At 38.9% G+C, this 27,411-nt stretch overlaps 1 protein-coding gene across 32 annotated transcripts in view; it reads left to right on the forward strand.

The window, feature by feature from the left end:
* VPS13B (vacuolar protein sorting 13 homolog B) overlaps nt 1-27,411 on the forward strand; it is a 943,390-nt gene that overhangs the window by 79,865 nt on the left and 836,114 nt on the right. For all 32 annotated transcript variants that reach the window (XR_010598024.1, XR_010598025.1, XR_006173164.2 and 29 more), the window contains one exon: nt 15,517-15,637. Coding sequence is in view for 26 of the 32 variants with exons in the window: in XM_065582178.1 (XP_065438250.1) it covers nt 15,517-15,637 (121 nt within the window). In the remaining 6 variants the exon portion in view is untranslated. The remainder of the gene's footprint in view (nt 1-15,516; nt 15,638-27,411) is intronic.

A 27,411-nucleotide genomic window follows, 5' to 3' on the forward strand; every position in this document is an offset into this window, starting at 1 on the left:
AGTAGCATGTGCATGTGTGGGTAAAATGCAAAAAAAGTACATTCAAGAAATATAAATTTGTAGAGTAAAAATGAGTATTCTTTTAGTAATGAACTTGATCTTGTTCCACATACACAGTGTTCATGTGTTTCTTGAGAAATGTATTTAATTTCCTTGCCTTTTTAAAAAAGAAAGGGAGGACAGGTTTTTTTACTTGATTGTATTTAAGTGGTTCTAATCTGCCCTCAAGAGATCACTATGCAGGATGAGGTCTTAATTTGTGGGTGGGGTGGGAGCGGGGGTTTGGAAACACCTTTGAATTTGCAGAATGCAGCAAAAATTGTGGAGGTACTCAAATATGTTCATACTTTATGCAGGATAAAGAATCTGGAGTGGTGTAAAGAGTTCCAACTGGGAGCTAGGGTTCCCCTTGATATAGGTACTGTGGAAGACAGCCGCAAGCACATTTGATTCTTGTCATCTGGAAGAGAAACAAGTACCATAATTTTACAGTGGAATTGTGAAGAGTGAGAGTGAGAACTGCTGTCAAGCTAACATTCGAATTAAATAGGGAACTTGGCAATGCAAGCACAATGAGGGTTCTACTTGGCTAGACTGCCCTAGTCTCAAACAGTGACCCATAAAGAGAAAACTCTGCTAGATTGATAACCATGATCCCACCACATTTTTGTGTGTGCGTGCGTTTTGTTATGATTGGGGGGAAATTTTTTGAGATGGAATTCCTTGTGGTTCAAGACTCTGGGCTGAGACTTGGGAGATCTGGATTTAATTCCCAATTTTGTCAGAGACTATCTGTGTGATTCTGGGTACGTCATTTAATCTCTCTCTGCCCTGCCTCCCTTTCTGTAAAACGAAGATAACAATAATTCCCTACCTCACAAGAGTGTTGGGAGGGTATGTTCATTGTTGTGTGTGATCCATCCAAATATTCTGCCATGTAAGTATCTAGATAGGTGATTATTAGGAAGACTGTAAAATAATGATTAACAGCATTATGGGGGGCAATAAATCCCCAAGAAGTTAGTCTGTCCTGAAGAAGGGTGAATCTCTTCTTCTTGCAGTGGGCTTAGCTGGCTCAAGGAGATGCAGGTTTTGCCTCCCTGTATCAGCTTTGTTGAATTTGGCCCAGTGTTATGAATTATTTGTAAATATTAATTCATTCATTCATTCCCATAATTGTTTGGACAATCAAAAAGAAAGTCATGATTGGGAAAAGTTTGGGGAACCCATGTTCCAAAAAAAGGGAAAGGTTTGGGCTAAAATAGTTTTGTTTTACACATTTCTGTGTTGTTTAAGTGCCATGTGGACTAGGAACAGACTTAAGTGCTCAGGGCACAAATGAACTTGAAAGTTCACTGGTAGAACTGGGGAGAGCAGGAGAGACATGAATCACTTGGTTGTTCCATAGAAGAAAATTTGGGGCAGATGGAGAGGCTAGCTGCAGCAGGTGTCCATCTGCACCATTTGAGTACCTCTGGGCCAAGTCCTTTACTCACTGAAACTCAATGGGAGTTTTGCCTGAGTAAGAACTGCAGGATTTGGCCCTTCATTATTAGTCAGTTTTTTCAAACTTTTTGGAGTATATACTGTAAAATGAACACTATATGTCAAATTTGAAAGCTCACACATTTCTGTGTGTGTGTTTGGGGGTCAGGGGAAGAGGGAGTGTGACAGTGTTTTTTGTTTTAACAGTGTGAAAAGTCCTTCTCCCCCCCCCCAAACAAAAACAAAAAAACAACCAAACTGTCCTTAACTCAACAAATTCTGAATAGATTCTTCAAAAGTTGCCCCAAAACAAACAAAATATCTTTCAACACAGATCAAAAATGGAAAATTTTAGGCTAAAAGAATTTTCAGAATGTGTCTCTCTCACCCACCCACCCAATTATCTTAAAATATTTACAATTTTGTGTTGTCATGGACCCTGGAACTGTTAATGAATAATTCATTTTATTTTAGCAACATATTTAATCTGTATATTCTGTATTCAAACAAAACAAATTTTCTAACTCCAAAAAATGTAATAGGTTGACTGAAATTTGTATAAGCATGTTAAAAATGCTCATATCAAGATGGTTAAAAAATACCATATATACTCATTCATAAGCTGAATTTTTTTAGTAAAAAAGGGAAGCACCAGAGAAGGGGGTTGGCTTATGAATGGGTATAGAGAGGAAGAGGTGGGACACAGCCCTCCCCCCCCCCCAACAGAGATAGCAAGGAGAGGCAGCAAAGCCAGAAGGTAAGAGGCGGGGCCAGAGTCTCTCTGCTTCTGGCCGCGCTGTTCTCCCCCCAGCCTCTGAAGCAGCTGTAGCTCCGGGGCTGGCAGGCTGTGGCCGCGCCGCCCGGCCCCGCCCCCCAGAGCAGGCAGTGGCCGTGCCACCCAGCCCGCTGGAGCACACTGCGGCCATGCCACCCTGCCCAGCCCGCTGGACCATGCTGCGGCCGCGCAGCCCGGTCTGGCCCGCCGGAGCAGGCTGTGGCCGCGCTGCCCAGCCTGCCGGAGCAGCTCCAGCCAGGCATCCTCCTCTGGCCCTCCCCAGATAAGGTGGGAAGGGATGGAATGGGGAGAGTGTGGGGGTCCTGGGCTAGGGGTGGGGTCATGTGGGGGGTGGTCACAGGGGTTACTCCTCTGACTCCCAGCTTCTCTCTCCCCTCCCCGCCTCCAAATTTCCCCACCAGTTTCTGTCCCGGCCCATCAGGGTAAGGAGCTGGCGCGCCGGGACACTTTGTTTACTTAGGTTTACCTCCGTGCCTGTGGACGCTCGAGGTAAACAAACCATCTCAGCCCACCAGCAGCTTATCCTGATGGCCCGGGAGCCAAAGTTTGCTGACCCCTGAATTATAGGGTCGGTTTATGAACGGGTTATAAAAATTTTCCATTTTTACTTATCCATCTTGGGGGGGGGGGGAGCGAAGAGGGGGTCAGCTTATAAATGAACCAGCTTATGATCGTGTATATACGGTATTACAATTTTTCATGTGCCATTCACACTTCGTCTTGGTGCTTGGGATAAAAGATGCTATATACAATAAGTGGAAAGTCTAAAGTTATTTATAATTTAGTGTGTGCTTTACATTCATATGAAAGATGAAACATCTGTTTAAAATATTATGCTGCTAGTCAAATAGGTATAATTATTATCATGGCAGCAGTAGCATCACTATCCTTTATGTACAGCTCACTTCTACTAAAAGCTGTCAAATCTCAGTTTTTTCCCCCCTGTAAATGTGCTGATTACATTGCAGTTGGCGCTTTCTGATTGTGATATCGTTACATCTCATAAGGTAAGCGAGGATCAGATCTGGCATGGGAGGCCCTCAAGAAGTATCTTAAGTGCTACAAAAATTGGTGTTGGTGATGCAGTAGATGGAATTCTCCCTCTATCAGTACTGAACCAATGACCCCTTGTGGCCTTAGAAATTAGGAGGACAGTCTTTGTCTGAACCAGCAGGGGAAGAAAACTGTTGGCCCCATTATAGAATATGCAAGGTTCAGTGTTAGGTCTTGTCTTCATATGGAACTCTTGCGTTTTGAATTTGCATCGTAGGCATTCAGTCTTCTTGTGGTTTTGAGGAGTGCTCTTGGCTGATTGGTGGGGACACAAGGGTTCAGCAAAGCCTATTGGCTTCCATGCATTTAATGAGAGGATTTATGAATCCTTCTTCCAATCCGGGGGGTCATTCTGCACAGGAAGAAAAGCTTCTGTCTTCTGATTAGAGTAGGACCAGGTCTTTTGGGCCCTTGCTGTTCGCATCATGCTAACTGCCTTTGGGGCTAGGGAGGAAATTTTTCTCACTGCCAGATTGGCCTGGGAAAGGTGGGTTATTTCACCTTCCTCTTAGCTGCCCAGCACCAGGTAGGTATGTAAAATTCACTTTGTTGCAACTTGGTAGGTGCCCATTGCTGGTAATCCTTCAGTAGTGGGTTGGTCCCTGATAAACTGGAATTGGAAATAGAGTAGGAGAAGGCGTCTCCTAAAGAAGGTGGGGAATGGGACTAAGGTCCTAATGTCTGGTACAGTGAGCAAGTAGCCCTGCTTTTCCCTCTCCTCTTAACCCTCAGATGAGGGGAGTGTTAAGATCTCAACAGCGGTACTGGGACTAGGCTAACTGAGCTAGAGGCTGATGGCAGTCCTCTCATCAGGTGGAATGGATTACAATACTAACGATGATTTGCACTGGACAAGTTATTGCTGTATAGTTCCCATTTGTGTTGTTTAATAAAGTTTCACCCTGGTTAAACCATGTTCTTGGTGTTCAAGACAATGCCCTTGCTAAATACTGTAGGCAATGTGCTGCTAGAGATTCTCTTATTCATTTAATTTAAAAGAAGTGCCTTGAGTATTCATAGTTACTGAAGGTGGGTCATGAGACTTTTCACGGGAATTGGGATATTAATAACATTTGGTGCAGTGTCTTTACAAAATCCTACTTCTACAATAAGTTAAAATGGTCTCGGACTGCAAAGAGGCTGAAGGAACACAAGGGAAAGGACTCTGGGGTCATGGGAGAGAGTGTCTAGCAAAGTGTTGCAAGATTCAGTGGTAGGTCTTATCTTCATATGGAGCTCTTGCACTTTGAATTTGCACCATTCCTTAATCTGAATTAATTTTAAGAGTGGAGAAAACCCTGATGCTGATTTTATTTAAAATGTTAATGGTTGGGAAGAGGGTAATCTTCTAACAATATCTTAGTATCTGTGAATTTCATTAAATTGGGGGGTTCTCTGAACACCATTCAAGAGAGCGAAAAGGTACCTAGAAAACTCTCTAGGTTGAGCTCTGTGGGACAGGTAATCAGTGTTTCATTGTTTTCTTTTTAGTGCTTACTACAGTGAGTTCATTAACTAGGGCTTCTAGGCGCTAGTGTAAGACAAATAATTAATATTATGAATTTTAAAAAGTGTTGCTTTTTTTTTTTAAGCTAAACATCAGAAAACACTTCCTGAAACATTAGGAAGAGTTATTTCTTTGGAATTGTTTCCGAATGGAAGTTTTGGAAACCCTATATTTGGAGACAGTCATTATTTTTATTTTTACAATTAAAAGGTACTTATCGCAAGTTCTAGGTGGCCCGATAATTTTTTAAAAAGCACAGCAAATACAACAAATATCACTACTCCAGTAGACGACCCAGCTCCCATATAATCAAATCTGAGAGAGTCAACAGGTTTACAATATAAATCAACCTCCCCAAAAAGAAAAATAACATCCAGGCAAGTCAACCCTGTTAAAGAGCCAAGACAAATAAGTGGACTTTGACAAATTTTGAATATTGCTGACCAAAGTGAGGGATGAATTCAAAATCGAGGGCTCTATTGGAGTACAGCCCATCTTATCTATCTGTGCTTCTGTGGACCTTATCACCATAGTTTTTGAGAAGCCAGCAGCTCCCTCTCTTGTAAACAAAGAATTGTTGCACTCAGATAATCTGTGCTAATCACTGCAGTAACAGCACTGACCATAGCATTCGTTCTCCCCAGAAACCAATGGGCAGCCAGCACATATCCCAGAGCACTAGTAGCATGTGTTCACTGCAAGCTACTTTACTTCCAAAGTGGGCTGCTGTGGCTGCATACGACATTGTCTTAAGCTTTCAAATAGGTTTAAATTAATAGCACCATTTAGAGCACATTGCTGTAAACTAATATAGAGGTAACAAAAACATGGATCATGATAGTAAATTCTGGAGTCAAGAATAATGGATTCAACCTCCTGACCTGATGCAGATGGTAAAAAGCCTTTCTGGTCATCGTTGCCAAACACCCTCAATCAGATGACCTGATACAGTCTTTTCTAAACCTTTTGGTTGTTTACCTCAGCCTACCTTCCTAACTTATTCAGGCTGAGCCTTTGTCTCTTTACCCTCATCCATGCCTCCAGTCTCAATAGACAATCATTAAGGTATCACACCAGTTGGCTCTGATGAGAAAGCGAGAAAGACATGTATATCATCATTGTACTAAAAGTACCTCAGATTGGGACTCCTTACTATCCCTTCCAATAGTCTGATATATATTTTGAATAAAAGAGGTTATAAAATGGACCTTTGTAAAATCTCACATGAGAGTGCTCATGGAACCAAAATACAGTCCCTCATAACAAGCTCCCCTGGGATCTCTTGGAGAGAAAAGCAGCCATTCATGAGTACTTGTGGCACCTTAGAGACTAACAAATTTATTAGAGCATAAGCTTTCATGGACTACAGTGTCCACGAAAGCTTATGCTCTAATAAATTTGTTAGTCTCTAAGGTGCCACAAGTACTCCTGTTCTTCTTTTTGTGGATACAGACTAACACGGCTGCTACTCTGAAACCAGCCATTCATGAGTTACTTTGTCATTTCTGTTCTGGTCTTGTAGGTGAGACAGCAACAACTCTTTATTAAAGGTAACTCAATAGCTCTAAAATCGGTATGGGTACCTAAAACATCTACTGGAAGAGATTTAAAACGAGACTGGGTAATAGTGCAAGAAAATATGCTGTCATAAACAATCTAACTCTGGCATTGGGATAAATATCTAATTCATTACTTCACAATAGTAATTTCCCAGTGGCCAAATTCCAAACTGGATAATTATTTTCTATTTCCTTAAAGTTCCCTCTGCTCTGTCAGTTAAAGATGTTCTCTGTTTCCCCTTCAAAGAAACAGTTATTACTGTTGTGTGCAAAACTGATGCCACATACAACCATTCTTGGGACAGAATTTCAGTGTCGGAGTACAATCTCTAAATCATTTTGGAACCCTTCAAGATAAAAGATGCTATATTTATTAGAATTTGGAAAGATGCTATATTAATTAGAGCTTTGAGTAACTTTACCTCTTTTCCTTTCAGGCTAAATAATCCTAATTTTGGCAATATTATGTCATAAGTATTGCCATTTCTTTAACCATATGATTGTTTTTGTGAATTTTGAAGTGCCTTTAGATACATTACATAACAATCATATTTCGTTCTATTATCTGTTAGTTTCCAATAGGCAGACTGCTGTTAAAGTTCCCAAGAGCCCAAGTTTTACAGCCATTAAATTTATATCAAACAGATCAAAGCAAATTAATTTTCTATATCCACTGTTTTTACTTGTTCATATTGCTCTTCATTAGAGCAGTAGTAAAATTTAGTCTGCATTTTTCAAGGTTTAGTTTGACTTCAGTATCTATTCCCAATAAAGCAGCTTTGCAAAATCTGTTTGCAATCCTTTTACCTTTGATGGGGGAAAAGAGATATTTTACTCAAAGACAGGTTTCAGAGTAGCAGCCGTGTTAGTCTGTATCCGCAAAAAGAAGAACAGGAGTACTTGTGGCACCTTAGAGACTAACAAATTTATTAGAGCATAAGCTTTCGTGGACTACAGCCCACTTCTTCGGATGCATATAGAAGTGGGCTGTAGTCCACGAAAGCTTATGCTCTAATAAATTTGTTAGTCTCTAAGGTGCCACAAGTACTCCTGTTCTTCTTTTTACTCAAAGAAGTATTCACCTTAGAAGAGTGTTCAGTTAGAATTTTGCAAGGGTGTAATAAAGTGCTCTATTAATGTATTTTTTGTATACATGCATCTACATTTTGATGCCTATCTAGTAGTATTCTGTAGTAGACAATACACCCACTATGTTTTTTTCTGCAGTAAAATCCTGCAGGTCATAACCAGTTTGACATAGATTTGTAACAGATCTTGAAATGATTCTTTGCTCAACTTCCCATGGGTAAGAATGTTTAATTTTAACATATCCCTATCATTGGAAGCTATTTTGGGGAGCACCAACCTTCCTTCCATAAATAGGAACTGGTTCATCATTTTGGGTTTCTGCAAGTAGTCTGGAAAATAAATTAGGTTTATTTTTCTAGAAGTAATAAATGGAAGAGTAGCAAGAGGATGAGGGAGAAATTTGTTTGTGGGGGATGGTTGAAGTGGAGGAGGGAGAGTCAAAACACTAACTTGAAACAACCTACCCATATAAGTATGCAAGAAGGTTTCTGTAAAGTAGCTAGTTAGACTGCGTCAGTATGATTTTGCAGTGTAATTCACAACTGGAATTGATTTTTTTACCACAGTTCCCCCTATTTTAAAGAAATGACGTTTTTACTTGGTTTCTTGAGAGCATAGGCCAATATTTGCAGAAATAACCATGTGATTCCCACGAGAAAACATTCTTCTCCCATGAAGTATTCTCACTAGACATCTTGGAAGTCTTGCAAATTAAACAAAGCTTGTGTTGTGAAGCATGTTTTAAAATGGAAAAAAAAATCTTCTAAAATTAATTAAAGCAAAAGAGATGTCTGTTTTATTTAAATAAAATATTTAATAGACTATTGGGAAAGGGTTATAGTAAAATTCAGAGCATGTATTCTGACACTGTCAAATATGGCTTGTATGTGACAAAATGGCAATAGCCATTTTATTTATCAAATATTTCAAGTCAACTTTGACAGAACATTAATCTTAATTTATTAAAATATGTCTCATGGATATTTTACTTATTACTTACACAGCACTCGAGGTGCACATGGTGCTTTACAAAACATTAAAATGAGGTCCCTTCTCTGAAGAGTTTGTGGGTGGTTGCAGATTCTGCAAACATTTATGTATGTGAGTAACTTTACGCATGTGAGGACTATATGCATGGGACTTGTAAGATCACCAGCCAAGTTAGGACAAGAACAACATGAGTAGATTACATACTCTGGTGCTTCAGTGGAGGAGAAGATAGGACATCATAATTTTCCGTATATTTACTTTCTAATTATAGAAGTATGCCCAGTTTATTTTTTGTTTAGGAAGAAAAGAGATATCTTCTTTATTTACACTAAAGATGCTACTTATTATGTCCAATATCAAAAGCAAACCTAAATTATTGCTAAAGGCCAGCATTATATGTTATTGCATAGTTATTTCACAAAATATTTTTAGTAAATAATCATTGTGTTTCTCTGTAAAGATCAGCACTGAAAATACAATGTTGTGTCCTTTTACAATTTAGATAACTATTGTTATAATTGATATTTGCAATCATTCCCATTATTAAAATGCATATGCAGTTTACTAAACTTTTCAGCTAATGATATTTTATAAATATATATTTTTTAAAAAGTGTTTCTTTAACTTTAAAATGTTTGTCATGTGGTGTGAGCTAGATTTATTAGACTGCAGTAGTTTTAGTGCATTTTGGCTGTGATGTTTATTATGACATCACTGTACTCTATATACAGTATGTGATTTCAGTTGGTTTCAGTGTTAAATATTTTCATAATTATGCTAGTTTTGGCAGTTCACTTGGAACGTTTTCTCTTTAATGAACATGTTTTACTTCTGGGTATGAGAGACAGCCACATGTTTGAAAAATTAATAACATGCTTTTAAAGTTAACATTGAGCAGAAGTGTATAACTACAGAACTTTTTTGAATGTAAGTAGAACTAAATAAGAATCTAGCTCTTGTAAGTTCACGGCCATAGTAGTTGTCATCTAGTAATTAGAGTATAACATTTGTTTTATAAAATATCACTCATAGACTTTAAGGTCAGAAGGGACCAGTATGATCATCTAGTCTGACCTCCCGCATGATGCAGGCCACAAAAGCTGACCCACCCCCTTCCCTTGACTCAGCTGTTGAAGTCCCCAAATCCTGTGATTTAAGGACTTCAAGTCACAGAGAATCCTCCAGCTAGCGACCCCCGCCCCATGCTGCGGAGGAAGGCGAAAAACCTCCAGGGCCTCTGCCAATCTACCCTGGAGGAAAATTCCTTCCCGACCCCAAATATGGCGATCAGTAGAACCCCGAGCATGCAGGCAAGATTCTCCAGCCACACCCTCTTTGACCATTGATACTATTTACCCGCGATGGCACGCTGTTGATTGATTGACTAAAATCACGTTATCCCATCAAACCATTCCCTCCATAAACTTATCGAGCTTAATCTTAAAGCCAGAGAAGTCTTTCGCCCCCACTGTTTCCCTTGGAAGGCTGTTCCAAAATTTCACCTGTCTGATGGTTAGAAACCTTCTTCTAATTTCAAGCCTAAACTTCCCCACGGCCAGTTTATATCCATTCGTTCTCGTGTCCACATTATTACTGAGCTGAAATAATTCCTCTCCCTCCCTGGTATTTATCCCTCTGATATATTTAAAGAGAGCAATCATATCCCCCCTCAGCCTTCTTTTGGTTAGGGTAAACAAACCGAGCTCCTCAAGTCTCCTTTCATACAACAGGTAGCTGTTGTAAAAGAAAAAATGTGTATTTTTTTAAAAAACAATACATGCTATGCAGAAACTGTTGGATAATTGTGTAGTTTAAGGAAACTAGTGCATATTTGCTAGCACTAAATATAGTAGTAGTTTCAAACATTATTGTATCATGTTGAGCTCTTTTTAAGCTATAGCTAGATATATATTGTTACAAGTGTTCACATAGGTGGGAATAAAGTTGTGAGTCTTATATTAGAATTTCTTTATTAATACACCTCTACCCCGATATAACGCTGTCCTCGGGAGCCAAAAAATCTTACCGCATTATAGGTGAAACCGCGTTATTTCGAACTTGCTTTGATTCGCCGGAACACGCGGTGCTTCTGTATTATTTTTGTCACCATCCTGGAGCATGTAAATATTATTTTGACTACCCTGTTAGATCCAACACACTAAACAAACTATTGCAGCCTCTTCCCCTCTCAGCGAAGACTAATTGCTCGGTAAGTTATAAAATTAAAAACAAATGCAATATAACAAAAATATAATAAAATCTCAGAATCTTAAAATTTTTTAATTCAAACAACAAATGAAGGGATCCATTTAATAAAAAAAAAATTGAAATTGGAGCTTATTCAGAAACAAAGGTCTTTTTCCTTAAAAAATAAACCTTATAGTGATTTTTGTAAATGGAGAGGAATGAAATGAGACTGATTCAGGCATAAGCAAATTGTACGTTGTGTAGGAGTCATGTTGCAAAAGTGCAATTGCCAGCAGACTTTGCACGTGCTGATGGGATCCTTGTATGACAGGTGGTTTGTGAGTGTGCATACTGGTTAGTACAAGGCTGAAAAAGTAGAATTTGAATGTAGCTAGGGTCAACACCATTAATGGTTTAAAAAGAGGTAATGCTAATTTAAAGAGAATCTGTTTTTTTTTTATTGGTAGCCAACATAACTATCACAGGGCAAGCATAATATGATCGTAATGATTCATGTCAGTAATGAGTGCTTCCAAAACATTCTGTGTAAATGGTAAGTGACAGTGGCTCTACGACAAGCTCAGGAAAGAGGGGATCATGCTTATTGAGCTGTGTGATCACCAGAGCATTTGTTGCTTTGGCAAGTTCAAAAGATAAATAAAAATGCAGTGATTCATCGGGAAAACACTTTTGTACAGAATCTGAAACACAGTTTTCTAAGGAAAGGGTATGGTCAAAATAATGCCAAAATTCTTAACTTGAAATCTATGAATAAATTCCCCTCAACAAGTGAAGGAGATGAGCAAGCTTCCTGTTATAAAAGATCTCTACCGAACTGCAAAACTTCTGTCTTCTCAGTGTTGAGGATGTGAGAGGGCAAGTATATCCAAGTGTCATTGTTGCTCAAGTATCCTTCCAAATCAGAAATTTAATTTGCAAGGTCTATGGACAAGAGAACAATAGTGTACTGATGAGACTCTACAATATGTTTAGAGGTGCTGAAAAACAGGTGTTAAAACAAAATCTTGGGGAGATGCTCTGTTATCCATAATCACCAACTGATTCCTATCTTCTGGTTTTGTCCAGTATCGCTGGAATGTAGTCCCAGAAAATACCAGCAACATTCCTTAGTTGTTTATATGATTGATCAGCCATTACTGATCAATTATATAAAAAGATGAGAGGTCCCATATCACCCAAATGACCAGTTAATCCTAATTTAAGATCAACAGAAGATCACTTGTAATTTCTGCATGCGCAGTCTCAACTCAAAAGAAATCTGAAACTCAGCTGGGAGCCATTGTAAATTCTGTATTACCTGGAAACAAGTGTGTCTTTTGCATTCCCCTTTGGTATCACTTATTTATAAAAACCCGTGAAGGATTGAGAGAGACTGTCTTTGTCATCCTAGTTGGGCCATCATGGCCGCAATGAACCTTGTACAAAAAACAGGATCCAGCTGCCATCAAGAGTTCTCTGCTTTCTCATTTTCTCAAAGCGATTAAGAGAAGTGCTGCATCCAGAGCTGCCAAAGCATCTGTGAAGTCTCACTTTGAAAAGCAGATCTTCAAATTGTGCACATTCCTAGTTTCCAGAAGGATTTCGGAAACTTTTTTCTTCACTGATAAGATGCTAGGAGGGTAGACACTATAGTGATCTCTAATTCTTCAGCAGAAAGTTTGAGATTTTGAAGAAATCAGGACCTTGCTCCTATGCTTCTGATAGATCAAGTTTCTATCCTTTTATAGGCCATGAGGAAGGTGCAAGGTAGTAGGGTCATATGCCGTATTAATAAGATTCAAGAAAATTTGTTTTATTATTCCCTCCTACCTTCCCAGATTTAGAATATCTCTTTTGTGTTTCGACACGGAGATCCATTGGTGCCAACTAGAAAACAGTTAACTACTAGGATGACCAGACAGCAAATGTGAAAAATCGGGATGGGGGTAGGGGGTAATAGGAGCCTGTATAAGAAAAAGACCCAAAAATTGGGACTGTCCCTATAAAATAGGGATATCTGGTCACCCTATTCACTACTCTGTTGAGATACAGAGGCCTGTTAGTGCCAGCTGGCAAAGGGTTCACCATTTTGGGTCAGCAACTCCTATCAGGCCTGACAAACTCACTGTACCCAACACATTGCTTTTGTTGTACGTATGCAAAAAGTGGCCTATAAAGTATCAAAAGAAAGCTGATGACACACTGGTCATTAATATCACTGTGAAATGTATGTACTGACAATATATAAGAAAGTGTGTGTGTGTGTGTGTGTGTGTATATATATAACGTTTTAAAGCCTGTAACTAGGCAGAGGGGACAAACAAGTCTTCTGCCAGACTCTTATCTGTGTCTCTGATTTAAATTAAGGATTTTAAGGCAACACAATGGAAGCCTCATTTGCATTTGGAGCCAATAGAAAAAACAGGTTGACTGGGGGAGGGTTGAAGGTGTGTGTGTGTGTGGGGGGGGGTGGGTGGGGGGGTGGGAATGTGAAAGTGAAACCTGCAGTGGGGAGCACACCAGAGAACCAGCCACAGTGGAGAAGAGTCTTATCTAGGAGTGCACTTCAAAAGGGTTAGGGTTTGGGTTTATTGAACTATAAGAGGAAGGAACAAGGCCTCTTATCCTTCACTGCCGAAGTAAAGAGGACAACACTTTTGGCATTCATTAAAATTGGGTCCTGGCCATGAGGGCTAGTGACTTAGGAGAGACATTGCTTTAGACAAAGATTTAACTAAGCTTAGACCCTAAGGAAAGCATTTTATACCTTTTGTTTTACATGTAACCTGTTGTTTATTATCTTTGCTCACTAGCTCTTAAGTTTATTTACAAAGATGAAGATTTATTTGTTTGTTTATTTTCAGTATAAGTAGATTCCAGTGCTGTCTTGTTATAAGGGACCTAATCCTGAGTTTGCCAGTCAAGCTGTGTGTACACTATCTCTTCAGAGACAGGCTTACCTGGTTATTTCTGGGAGTGTCCTGTGATGGGCTGGATACGACAGAGTCTCACTGGCAGAGGGGCTCAGGGATTGGTTTCTGTGTGTCTCTAGTTTGCACAAGAAAGGGTGAGCTCTGTGGAGTCCTGGAAGACGGTATTTATTTGTGACCAGAGACTGTTTGTTTCAGGGAGCTGAGTTGGAGTAGGCATCAGGCAAAACTGCTTCACTGTAGGGGAGGGTGGTGGTGAGGTGTGTCTCAGCCCTGATTACTCCTGGGGAGCGTCACGTTTTATTTGTTAAGTTTTATTTGTTAATAGGCTCTCTCTTCTGCTCTTTTAGCATTTGGGATCCATTTTTTTCTGTAAAAGACATATTCTTACCTATCCTCCTTATTTAGATGGGTCAGTATGTTAGTTGTTAATTTTATGTTTTGTCGTGTATTTAGTCTTCTTCTAGACCAAGGTGTTGGTACATATTATCTCTGCCTTTCTTCCTGAAATGTTATCTCCATTTTATGTCAGTCAGGGAAATTGACATAAATAGTTTTTCTCCTCTTCCAAATATGAAATGGAAAGGTTGTGGCATTCCCTTGAATGTCTTTACATCTCTTTAAGTTCTGTTTATATACAGACCTTTTCATAATTGTCTGAGGAAACCTTGAAAGGCCAAGAAATATGGAGTTAAGATCCCCTCATAATTCTTACAAGAATATTAAACAAGTAATGTTAGAAAATCAGGAAATACAGACTGAAGATGACACTTCTCACACAGCACAACCACGCAATTTTAACTGTGTTGTAGCAGGAATTCCAAGAGGAACTAGGAATGTCGTCTCCATAAAACACTGCCACTTTTATTGCCCATTATAGTTTCATAACAGGACTTGTGTTCATACACTCCAGCAAACCCTTGTGATCTGGGCAATGTTATGATCCAGGACATACTTGCTGCTGGTAGGCTGAGTTCAGTTAAAAAGGTTTAAGAGTGGGTAAGGTACCCTGATCTCCCTAAGGCAACCTCAGGGCAGGGATCACAGGTAGCAGAATTAAGTTTTTTTTTTTTCTTGTACTATTCATATTTTATGAGAAGACATTAGCCATAATTTATTGGTTTTCTAAACATGAGTTTTGATGATAAATGCGCATTCTGGAAGTACACAGGGAACACGACACAATAGTTGAGCCCTTGCAATCCTGACTCCACATAAACTAAATTTTGTGTGTGTGAATTTTCTATGTTGCAAGTATTTATCATTTAAGATTAATAAAATAACTGAGTTAAAAATGTGTGAGCCATGTTTTCTGTTGCCAAAGTGCTGAAGGTAAATCAGTCATATAAAAGCTTAAAGATGAGCAGTTACTCCAGGTTTGTTTATCTATTTTAGGGCAGTATTTGCTGTTTTAAGGGTCTGAGAGAATGTCTTGCTTCACAAGGCAGCTTTAATTAACTGTGGTAGAAAGGACATGACTCTGACATGTTGGAACTGTTCAAGATTGTTTCATGAGCAAACACTTACGCTAATCCGATAAAGGTGGATAGTGTTTCTCACATTTATTTGTATAGTCTGTAGGGTTTTTTCTTTGATTTTTTTCAGGAATGTTTTTTCTGAATTGCAGCTAATTATGGTCATCGCTACAATTTGTGACTTTTGCTAAAACAAAACCAATCAATTAAATATTGGATTGATACTCTTTATTTGCATTTCAAATAATCTGTTTTTTACTTTCTAGCTAATCCCAAATTACCATATAATTTATGTTTAAACACACACTATAGTGCGCAAGGAACAATACTGGCAAAAATATTATATTTATCAAATCTAGCAATCATAAATCCCTTACATTCAGCTGCTCTTCTGTTATTTGTTTCTTCTTTGAATAATTCAGATTAATATTTGTTTGATTTCCAGGAAGACCATGAAAGCAGTGGTTCCAGTTCAACGAACCGCAGTACCACAGAGAGTGCAAAATCAGCAGTGAAACCACGACGAATCCAGCAAACTGCTCCTTCTGATCCTGATTTACCGCCAGGTAATGTACAACATAGCTTTCATGAACTGGACTGTATTTGTGTTTATTTGCATGCTTTATATGGATTTTATAGATAAAATAGGTTAAAGGTTTATTAACTTGGGCCCAAATTTTCAAATCTGTGTGCTTAAAGTTAGGTGCATTAAATATATTTAGGTACCTAATAGTAGCCTGATATTTCAGAAGTGCTGACCATCCACAAATCATGCTGAGGTCGAAAGGATCTAGCAGTATTCCAAAACACAGCTAAATTAAAATAAAACTTGAATTTAAAAAAGAAAAGTCAAATCTTTTCTTGATAATTCCTCGTAGGCCTTTGCACAAGGACTAGCGCTCTCTAGATTTTCCAGTAATTTTGGCTGATGATCCTGTGGTCTCAGGTTCATGTAATAGTTTGAGGCATTACTCTAGCTTTAAGAATATTATATCTGAGGTTGCTTCATCCTTGAGTTGTCTGTCCATGGGTAGAGACACTAGACATGTGCTTTCTTCTGAAGGTTTTGACTCTGCTGAGCCTGAGGACGTTGGCTTGCCCTTTACGTATGTGTCTGCCTAGTTGAACTGAGGATGGTGACTTTGTCTGTGATGTTTCTCTCTTTGTGTTTAGATGGAAGATAGTTACTTTTATGTGAAGTGTACATCTGTGTGTTCAGGATGATAAACATTGAGAAGCTTATCTCAATATCTTATCTTCTTTGTCTTCTTACAAGGTTTTCAGTGTGTGTTAATGTGAATTTAAGAAATCCTTCTCTTTCTGCGCATAGCATTGGATGTTTTCCTTGTGGTATTTTTCTTGCTGGCAAACTTCTTGATCTAGGTCTAGGGCACTCCAGTTTTTTAGGGGTTTTCTTGGACATTATTATTCTGGGCCTTCAGAATTGATGAGACCTTTCTCTACCTCTTCATAGCAGCAGAAGCCTCAAGTTAGTAGTTGCCTCATTAATCTGACCTTGGGAGAGGACATTAAAGTTTGTGTGCAGAGCACTTTGTGTTAGGGAATATATCAAGGGATACAGGCCTAGATAGCACAAGGATAATCCTGCCTTCGTGTGTAGAAATGGGCTAGATGATCTCTTGAGGTCCCTTCTGGCACTATATTTTTATGATTCTATTATATGTTGTTTTGGCTCACTTTGGTATGTGGACACCTGTATTAGAGCCAAGGGTTTAAAGACTGCTTTGATTTGTTTGCCTTGATACATTGGTGTTGAAGGTAGTCTGGTGACTTGGATATACAGGAGTTTTGGCACACATCTCCTACCTGGGCAGCACTTCAGCTCATTGGTAGTAGAGTTTGTCCATCTTGGCTCATTGTGTCCCATCTCCACATCATGAGGTTCCGAGACCTAGTTATCCTCACTCAACCCATAGAAGCCTTGTGCGGGAAATCATCAGTTCCTCAGTGATGGTTTTGGCACATCGGAATATTGGTTTCTGTGAGAATCTTCAGAATATAGGTGCTCTGGATGCATGCTTTTTGGAACACGGGCATCTCATGGAGTGTAGGTCCTCCAAGAACAATTGCATCATGAAATGTGCTTTTCCAGGCAGGGACCTGTAATTGCCTAAGGTGAGTACCTTGTTGGGCATGTCAGTATCTTGGTGACTGATACCTGGTGGCTATCAGTTATCATGTTTTTCTCTTAGTGCTTCAGTAGTTACTTTGCTCTTGTGGATCTGTAAGTACATTGTCATTTCTGGTCTGCAGGCACACTCTACGCAGTCAGTGGTGTGGTGAAGGGACGGACACTCAATATTATCAGTGTGATAAGCTCAACAACTTGGACCGTTACCAGCGAGCATCAGTAAGAACTGATGTCTTTGGATAGACCATGACAGACTTTCAGCGTAGCTAAGTTCTCCAAGTTCAGTTTTGTTTCTTTGATGCATCTAGCATCAGTCATCTTCCATGTCACTCAAATGTTCCATATGATATGCAACATAGGAATCCCAATACTGTGTATCTTGTTCTATGATTTAGATATCATGTCTTAGGTAGGCTTTAATCCACATACAGTAACTCCTCACTTAACGTTGTAGTTATGTTCCTGAAAAATGCGACTTTAAGCGAAACGATGTTAAGAGAATCCAATTTCCTCATAAGAATTAATGTAAATGAGGGGGTTAGGTTCCAGGGAATTTTTTTCACCAGAGAAAAGAATATATATATACATATACACACAGAGTATAAGTTTTAAACAATCAATTTAATACTGGTACACAGAGATGATGATTGTGAAGCTTGGTTGAGGTGGAGGAGTCAGAGGGTGGGATATTTCCCAGGGAATGCCTTACTGCTAAATGATGAACTAGCAATTGGTTGAGCCCTCAAGGGTTAACTTTCACACTCTACAAGGCAGCAGGAATGGAGGGAGGGGAGATAGCATCGCAGACAGAGAAACCGTGTGTGTGTGTGTGTGTGTGTGTGTGTGTGTGTGTGTGAAAGAGAGAGAGAGAGAGAGATGCGCATTTCCCCTTTAAGTACACTGCCTTGTTAATTAGATCAGCTTGCTGAGACTGCAGCTGCTGCCAGCAAGCTCCCTCCATCCTGAGCCATGTCGTGTGTGTCCCCTGCTCTATGGAAGATGGGGTAAGTGGGGTGCAGGAGCAGGGGGGAGAGGGACACCCTAACATTAGTCCCCTCCCCCCCGCACAGCAAGCAGGAGTCTCGGGGAGCAGCTCCAAGGCAGAGGGCAGGAGCAGCACATGGCAGTGGGGGAAGGGACAGCTGCAATTGCTAGCCTGCTGGGCAGCTGCTGCCCAGTGAACTTAGGGGAGCAGGGAGCTGATAGGGGGGCTGCTGGTCCACCCTGGTTCCAAGCCCCCACCAGCTAGCTGCAACGGGCTGCTCTTCCTGTAAGCAGTGGACAAAGCAGGCGGCTGCCAAACGACGTTATAAGGGAGCATTGCACAACTTTAAATGAGCATGTTCCCTAATTGATCAGCAATGTAACAACAAAACAATGTTAAGCGGGACGACTTTAAGTCAGGAATTATTGTATCTCACTCTTATTAAAGTAGCACTCCCACTGTAAACAGACTGCTTTTGGTGTTTAGCAAGCATCACACCAGAGTGCTGGAATCACTCAATTCAACATGAGCTGCCCAAATGTCCCAAGTATTTTCTCAGAGGCAGGTGTAATGTAGCGGAAGGAAGTGCTGCTTGATAGAGTTCAGCACAAAATCTTCTCATGTGAGACAAAATTCAGGGCTGCTAGTTTGCAGGGAGACATCACCAGTATGGCAGAAACAGTTTTCCAGGGTTAACCGATCACTTTCAGAGTGGTGGTGGTGCCAACTGAGAGAGTGCACAGGGGGTGCATGGGTTTTTACAGGAATGCTCTGGGTTAGATATATGCATAATAGTTCACTGAACCGTGGCATGTGAGGGCTCTACTGAGAGCCAGTAGCCCACTGATTATTGTAATCATTGTAAAATGTATGTATTGATAATATTTAAGGAGTTGTATATTTATACTGAAAATTATGTTAAGGTTTTGGAGTTAAGGCAGCTCACCAGGAGGTGACATGCCTCATACATATTCCTTTCAGGCAGAAGGTAACATACACTTATCTCCCTGTCTGGTCATGCATATATTGTACGCCTCACAGTATAGGTCTATTTGCATACTGAGCCACACACAGAAGAAAATATTGCGAAATCTACAAGAGAAGAAATTCACAGGATGAAACAAACAGCAGGCAGAGTCCTGTTAATGACTAATGACAAAGGATTGTTAGGGTATATCTGGGGGTACAAGGAAATGCTCAGGGTCCTTCAGTGAGGAGGCAAGCTGACCACGTACTTGTCTGATGAAAGGAGGATCACAGCCAAGTCTCATTATAGAGCTCTGCAAGAACTTTGGGTGAGCATTACTCTACAAGACATGAGAATACCTAGTTGAAGTGTAGGCTTTTAGAATGCTTCTATTTATTTTACTGTATATGTAACCATTTGTTTCCAATACTACTACTTGCTATTACTTGAATTTATTTTATTAAATGAACATATACTTGATTTCACTATAAACATATCTAAGTGTTGTGTGTAAGTCAAGTGGTGATCTAAGGTGAAACTGGTAAGCTGAGGAGTTCTGTTTCTTTGGAAGCAGTGAATCTGTGCATACTATGAGTGCAACAGGGGCTGAACATTCCTGGGAAATGCTTGGAGGGCTCAAGGTGGAGTGTGCCTATTGCTAACCTGTAAAGAGACAGCGGGGCATAGAGGGGAATGCTTGTATTGCCTGTGGCTGGTGGAGTTGGCAAACTGCTCCATGGCAGGCACAGTTAAGGCTTCCTCACACTAAAGGCAGGTGATAGCAAGATGCCTCACAACCCTGTCTAGCCCTGGAAAGCATCACACTCACCCAGCCTGATCCTGTTTAGTTTGTGAGATCCAGTTCTTCCTTCTCGTTATATTTGAGCAAAGTAATTACTGATGAAAGAGAAAGCAACTTGAGATTTTTTTTTGTTTTTTTTTTTGTTAACTTTGATAATTGTTTTGCACCAAAACTGTGCAGGAAACTATTGATAGAACTCGCTACCCAGTTTTTCATTCCTAAAATCAGAGTTTTCTACAGCGGAAAATCTAACTACTTTGTGGTTATGCAAACTATGGTGGATCACAGAGAGAGCATCATGGATGTCAAAACTGACTAGCTTTGAAAGGCCGGAATATTAAAGAATTTCCGTTTGGACAGGTGGAGGGGATACTATTTGCTCCACAAAGCTGGAATACTACTGTTGTTTCTGTGCCAATTATGATACCTGGGGACTCTGTCTACCCTTTGCTGCCACAGTGGTGAAGCCATATTCAGATTTTGAGGGTGCTGAGAAACAATGATTGAACTATTGCCTCAATCATGCCAGAAAGTTGCCTTGTGGAGACTGAAGGGGAAATAGACCTTCTTACTGAAGCAAAATTGCAGAAACCTGAAGTACATCCCTGCAGTAAATGCTGCTTGCTGTATGTTCCATAACCTCTGAGAACAGAAGGGATCATTATGGGCTGGTCTACACTACAGCTGTAAGTCGACTTAAGTTACGCTACTTCAGTTATGTAAGTTACATAACTGAAGTCGACGTAACTTGTGTCTACTTACAGTGATGTCTACAACGCACTGTGTTGACAGGAGATGCTCTCTCGCCAACTTACCTTGCACTTCTCGGGGAGCTGGAGTACAGAAGTCAACGGGAGAGTGTCTGCCATCAACTTAGTTGGTCTTCTTCGACAGACCTGCTACATCGACACTGCTTCATCGATTGCAGCAGTGCCAATCCATCTGTAGGTATAGACATGCCCTATGACTAAGATATTAGGAAAGAGGAAATCAGTATTTTTAAAAAAATGAAATTGCATTCCATATACATTTAAAAAAATAAATTTATAAGCTTTCTGCTCTCTGAATTTCCTCATGGTGTTTCATGGTTCTTTATAAATTTTGCCACAGTTCAGTGCATGCAGTTGTGAATATTTTCCCACATATTTAGGAATTTTATACATTTTAATATATTTTAGTCTATCATATCTTTATAATTCACCTAAAGCTTATAGGAGACTTAGCTGACTGAATAGCGATGAAACTGTCGAAAGGCAATATTCTCTCCATAAGCGTGTGAATTATATGTGAAACATTTAAATGATCATTATGTAAGTGTGATGAGTAAATCAGAGAATTGAAAAAGTGTCAATCTTTTTTGTATTATTTTGAAATATAACAATACAACTAAAGATATATCAGGCTTTGAAATAAAAAAGCTTTGTTTTAAATGTTTTCAGAATTAAAAAAAAATTAGAGCTCTTTTCATTTTACATTTAAATATGAGTGAAATCCTGAGCCTACTGAAATCAGTGGGAGTTTTGCTATTGATTTTAACGGGGTAAGGATTTCACTTGTTATGCTGAACCTGATTCTGTTTCTCTGATGCAAATCAAGAGTAACTCCATTTAATGTATTAAAGTTACATCAGAAGAAAACAGTAAAAGTCAGATCAGAATCAGGCCATTTCAATTTTTACCATAAAATATAGTCTAATTGATATTTATACTGTGCACATTACAACTTTTTAAAAAGCCTAAATATTTTTGGGCCTAATTCCTATTTGCACCGAGGCTACTTTACACTACTTTAATCATTTAATGCGGTTTTAATGTGGATTTAAATATAATTTACTTCCACTTTTTTCCTTTACACCTTCAGAACAGTTTAAAGTGGTCGTAGTGTAAATAGGAATCAAGCACTTTATAATACTACAAATCCTTCTACAAATATATTTAGTCTATATTCTAATGTTCATCAAGGATGAATTAGTATATTTCACCCTTTCTCATCTTTTGAATTTCAATTACAAGCTTTTTTCAGCAAGTTTTATACTTCTACATGTTCATTTCAGGGGTTGGTTGACAGTACGGCAAAAGGGCAAATTCAGTTAGTGAAAAGGTCATGTAAGGTTAGAGAACTTATGTTTCACAGCTTAATATTGACAACTTTCACTTGGCCTCCTGGATTCCATCTTGTTTCCTTACACAAGTCTCCAAAGAAATATTTCCCTTCCTTAATATCATATTTATTATGCTTTAATAAACTCATGATAGTGGCAAGATCATAGCATAATAGAAATGTCTAAAACTAAATAATTATGTGGGAGGTAAGCTTGTTCAAAATATTTTTAATATAATGAAAGATTTATTGCACATTGTGTGGCAAACCTTTCATATTAAATCTTTAAAAAAAACTCAGATATTGAATACTGTTGATTCTGAATATGTTCCAGGGAAATCTTAAAACCACATTTGGATATGTAAAATAACTGTTTGGAAACACGGCTAAGGCTTCAGTTTCAGCCTTTTAGAATTATGCAAATACAAATCATCTGATAAGAATGTATACAGGGGGAAGTATGTGAATTTGTAGTTATATAACTTGAAAATGGCTAATAAATTTTGCTCAAATGTGGACCAAAAAGCGCACACACATTTTAGGATGAAATCAAACAAAGAAAATTGCAACCCAAAATTTGTATGATAAACTGGAAAAAGGACAGTTGGAATAGAAGTTGAATCTCAACTATAATGCTAGCTATCTCTAGCTGTCTGAAATTTTGGTCAAATTGCATACAAATTTATTAACATGGAGGGATGGTTGCTGATGTCCATTCTTAAATGACACATACTAAAATTGCAGGAAATCCTAAAAATCAAGGATTTTTTACAAACTTAGAAATCATTCCTATTTTATACATAATATTTCAATCAATACCTTCTTATGCAAGTGCAAATAAATCAAAATTCAAATAGCAGCTTCAGCTCTGACCACAGTAAATTTGAATTCATTTTTCAGTACATATAATTAGGTATATTTATATGCTTAGAACTTTCTTAGGCCATTTCTGTACTCTTAGTTCTTAACAATTATAGCTTTACAACTTTCCTCATATTTGTATTTAAACACATGTTTATGTAAAATACTATTACACCAAAGTGATGCATATATTAGAAAATATTTTCTCAATGTATAAGACAACATAAAATTTCTGAAACAGGAAGAAAAATTACCGAACTCTTAATAAAAATATTTTAAAACATAATCCTGAGTTCTACTTGTTTCATAATCTTTAAAAATCACTTTCTTTCAGATATTATTTCTAACTAGACATCTCCTCATGTTCTAATACAAAATGTTGCATTAATCTGGAGTAAACAGACATGTTAAGATAGTATTCTAGTACATCTTATATAAAAACTTCTAATTATACTTTAATGTATGATATTATGAGAAATGTGTATGTGGTCAGGGTTAAGGTTGATCTTGATGTCTTATTCAGCTCAATCATAACTATGGAGCTGTGGCCAATACCTACAGAATTTGTACTTAAATGAGACCTTACTGACTGCAATATTGTATCTGAAAGAGGAAGTAGTTCTAAAGTTTGTGAAAGGACCCCAACTTTAGGGTTTCCTGCATTTTTATATTTAGGAATGGACTTCAATTAGTCAATATTGAAATAAATTTTTTTTTGTGTTGAAACTTTGTTTTTGTTTTCTGGAGTGCAAATGAACAATTATTAACACAGGGGCACTGGTTAAATAAGGTTGATGAAGGAACAATTTTTATTACGTAAATATTTTCAAATTTAAGTCTTTAAATTGTTATTCCAGGAAGAGTTTAAAAACAAATTCCCACCTAACTAAATGCCAAAATTATCCATTTTTACCAGCAAGTGAGGATTCTGTAGGGAGGGAAAAGAGCATGAGTATTTCCTCTGCGGCCTTCTCAATACAGAAAAGTTGAGATGAATTACACTGGTCTACAATTTTTGAGAAGTCGTCTGCTTCAGAGATAAAATGTGCTATTTATTATGTGTTTTGATGTGCTGAATTCAAATATGACAATTAAAACAACTGATTGGCTACTGTTTCTAAGATATTTAAGTTTTTACATTTTATGTCTATGTATATTGTGTAAATAGAGTTTTAATCACAAATTGTAAACCTAGGTCTTCATGTATTTATGGTTGCTTTACATGATAATATTTCACCTGTCCTGTTTATGTAACACTTTAAAAATCAGCAAAAGGGTTATATAAATAAAATTTATTATGAAACAAAAGGCAAAAAACTATTATGTACATAGTTTAGTCCTATTCAGTGTCTACTCGGCGGCTTCTTGGCTTGTCTCTTGTATTCATTAAATGGAGCATCTCTTGTCACTGTCCAGCAATAGTCTGCAAGCATTGATGGGCTCCATTTGCCCTGATAGCGTTTCTCCATTGTTGCAATGTCCTGGTGAAATCGCTCGCCGTGCTCGTCGCTCACTGCTCCGCAGTTCGGTGGAAAAAAAATCTAGATGAGTGTGCAAAAAATGTATCTTTGGTGACATGTTGCAACCAAGGCATTTGTATGCCTTGAGGAGGTTTTCCACCAACAACCTGTAGTTGTCTGCCTTGTTGTTTCCGAGAAAATTTATTGCCACTAACTGGAAGGCTTTCCATGCCGTCTTTTCCTTGCCACGCAGTGCATTGTCAAATGCATCATCTCGAAGAAGTTCACGAATCTGAGGACCAACAAAGACACCTTCCTTTATCTTAGCTTCACTTAACCTTGGAAATTTTCCACAGAGGTACGTGAGAGCTGCTTGTGTTCTGTCAATGGCCTTGACAAAGTTCTTCATCATACCCAGCTTGATGTGTAAGGGTGGTAACAAAATCTTCCTTGATTCAACAAGTGGTGGATGCTGAACACTTTTCCTCCCAGGTTCCAATGACTGTCGGAGTGGCCAATCTTTCTTGATGTAGTGGGAATCTCTTACACGACTATCCCATTCGCAGAGAAAACAGCAGTACTTTGTGTATCCAGTCTGCAGACCAAGCAAGAGAGCAACAACCTTCAAATCGCCACAAAGCTGCCATTGATGTTGGTCATAGTTTATGCACCTCAAAAGTTGTTTCATGTTGTGATAGGTTTCCTTCATATGGACTGCATGACCAACTGGAATTGATGGCAAAACATTGCCATTATGCAGTAAAACAGCTTTAAGACTCGTCTTTGATGAATCAATGAACAGTCTCCACTCATCTGGATCGTGAACGATGTTGAGGGCTGCCATCACACGTTCGATCACCTTCCATGAAGAAGAATGGGACAAGATCCTTTTGACGGTCACGGAACATGGAAACCCTAACATCACCTGCCAGGAGATTCCACTGCTGTAGTCTGGAGCCCAACAGCTCTGCCTTACTCTTGGGTGGTTCCAAATCCCTGACAAGGTCATTCAGTTCACCTTGTGTTATGAGGTGTGGTTCAGAGGAGGAGGATGGGAGAAAATGTGGGTCCTGTGACATTGATGGTTCAGGACCAGAAGTTTCATCCTCTTCCTCGTCTGACTCAAGTGAGAATGATTCTGGTGCATCAGGAACCGGCAGTCCTTCTCCGTGGGGTACTGGGCGTATAGCTGATGGAATGTTTGGATAATGCACAGTCCACTTTTTCTTCTTTGACACACCTTTCCCAACTGGAGGCACCATGCAGAAGTAACAATTGCTGGTATGATCTGTTGGCTCTCTCCAAATCATTGGCACTGCAAAAGGCATAGATTTCCTTTTCCTGTTCAACCACTGTCGAAGATTTGTTGCACAAGTGTTGCAGCATGTGTGGAGCCCACCTCTTGTCCCGATCTCCAATTTTGCAGCCAAAATAAAGGTGATAGGCTTTCTTAACCATAGTGGTTATACTGCGCTTTTGTGATGCAAAAGTCACTTCACCACAAACATAGCAGAAGTTATCTGCACTGTTCACACAAGTACGAGGCATCTCTGCTCACTTTGGCTAAACAGAAATGTGTCCCTTTGCAAAATCAAACACTGACAAATAAGAGAGCACGACACTGTATGATTTCTAGAGCTGATATAGGGCAATTTGTTCAGCAGAGTGATGTAAGCTTCATTATGATTGCATCATCCATGACTTCTAGGAATAACATGATGCAATTCATATCATGTATGACGCAATCCCAACTTCAGATTGCATCATTCATTGTTTTGCCTAAAAAGCAAGTACTGTCCAAACCCGGTCATAGATTTATTCATAGATCCAGTCAAAGATGTATTTTAGTCATTTCTGGTTTAAATTGAGATCCCTTCCCTTTATAACTCACTTATCCTCCGCCATTCCCAAGTCAAGGGTCGTATATACTGACCCAATAGCATATCTTGAAAACTAGAGCCAATCAACAATTTTAAGCATCATTTTCGTTCTCAGTGACCCAGAATTAGTAAAGTTTGACTACATTTATTTCAGAAGCATTTTGGCTGTAGAGCAGTGTTATTAAATGTGTTTAATGAAAGCATATTAGTTAAAGTGTAAAATTAGTTCCTGGTGTAGATTCTGTCATTCAGAAGTAAAGTGGCCTTAGTTTGCTCTAATTTAGTCCTTGGGATTAATCTGTGTTTTCAGTGTGTTAACTCTGTATTTACAAAAACAAGGGAAGTATCCATTCCCAAACACAATCCGTGGGATTAAGCCCTAAGAGATGTTTTAGGACTCGTTCACCATCAGTTTCTAGAAAGAGAAATTATCCTCAAATTCAAAATAATTGTTTGTAAATTTAGTGCAGAGGGCAGATCCCATCTTACATAAAGTGGATCAAGAAATGGAGCGCCACATTAGAAGCAATATTATCAGCTTTCATTAATGTGGTAACTGAACTCACTGAGAATGTGAAGGCTCTATTAAAGTGAATGTTGGCAATCTGTCTCCCAGTGATAATGCCCCATCCTGGGCAGATGGTACCAACTTGTAACTGGGACCTGAGTGTTGACTGTCTCTTGCACGTTGGCAACACTTGTATTCTGTGTCATGGCAATGAGGCGGTATTTAAAAAAAAAATGAATGAAATTTAGGAAGGGTATCTAGCTGGGCAAGGGATGAGGCATTATCAGTGGAGGTGGTGTGGGAGGCACAACAAAGGGGAGATGAGTTTTCTGGGAGCAAAGCATAGGGTTGCAGGAATGCTACATGTTTCGTTTCGAAGGGTGAGGCTGCTGCATGGTTCTGGGTCACAGAGAACCCTGCTTTGACAGCTTGTTGAAGGCCCTATAAATCCTATCTGCAGCCCCAGTTTAAAAGCATCTTACCTTTGCTCTTGTTTAGTAAGAATCCCTTCACCGTCCATAGAAAATGGCATCCATCATCAAATATCTTGACATTAGGGAGTGAAGTTATGTAAATAAATATTTAATTGTGTAAATATGAAATTCTATGTGTACCCTATACATGA

Source organism: Chrysemys picta, chromosome 2, assembly GCF_011386835.1.
Source record: "Chrysemys picta bellii isolate R12L10 chromosome 2, ASM1138683v2, whole genome shotgun sequence".
NCBI lineage: Eukaryota > Metazoa > Chordata > Testudines > Emydidae > Chrysemys > Chrysemys picta.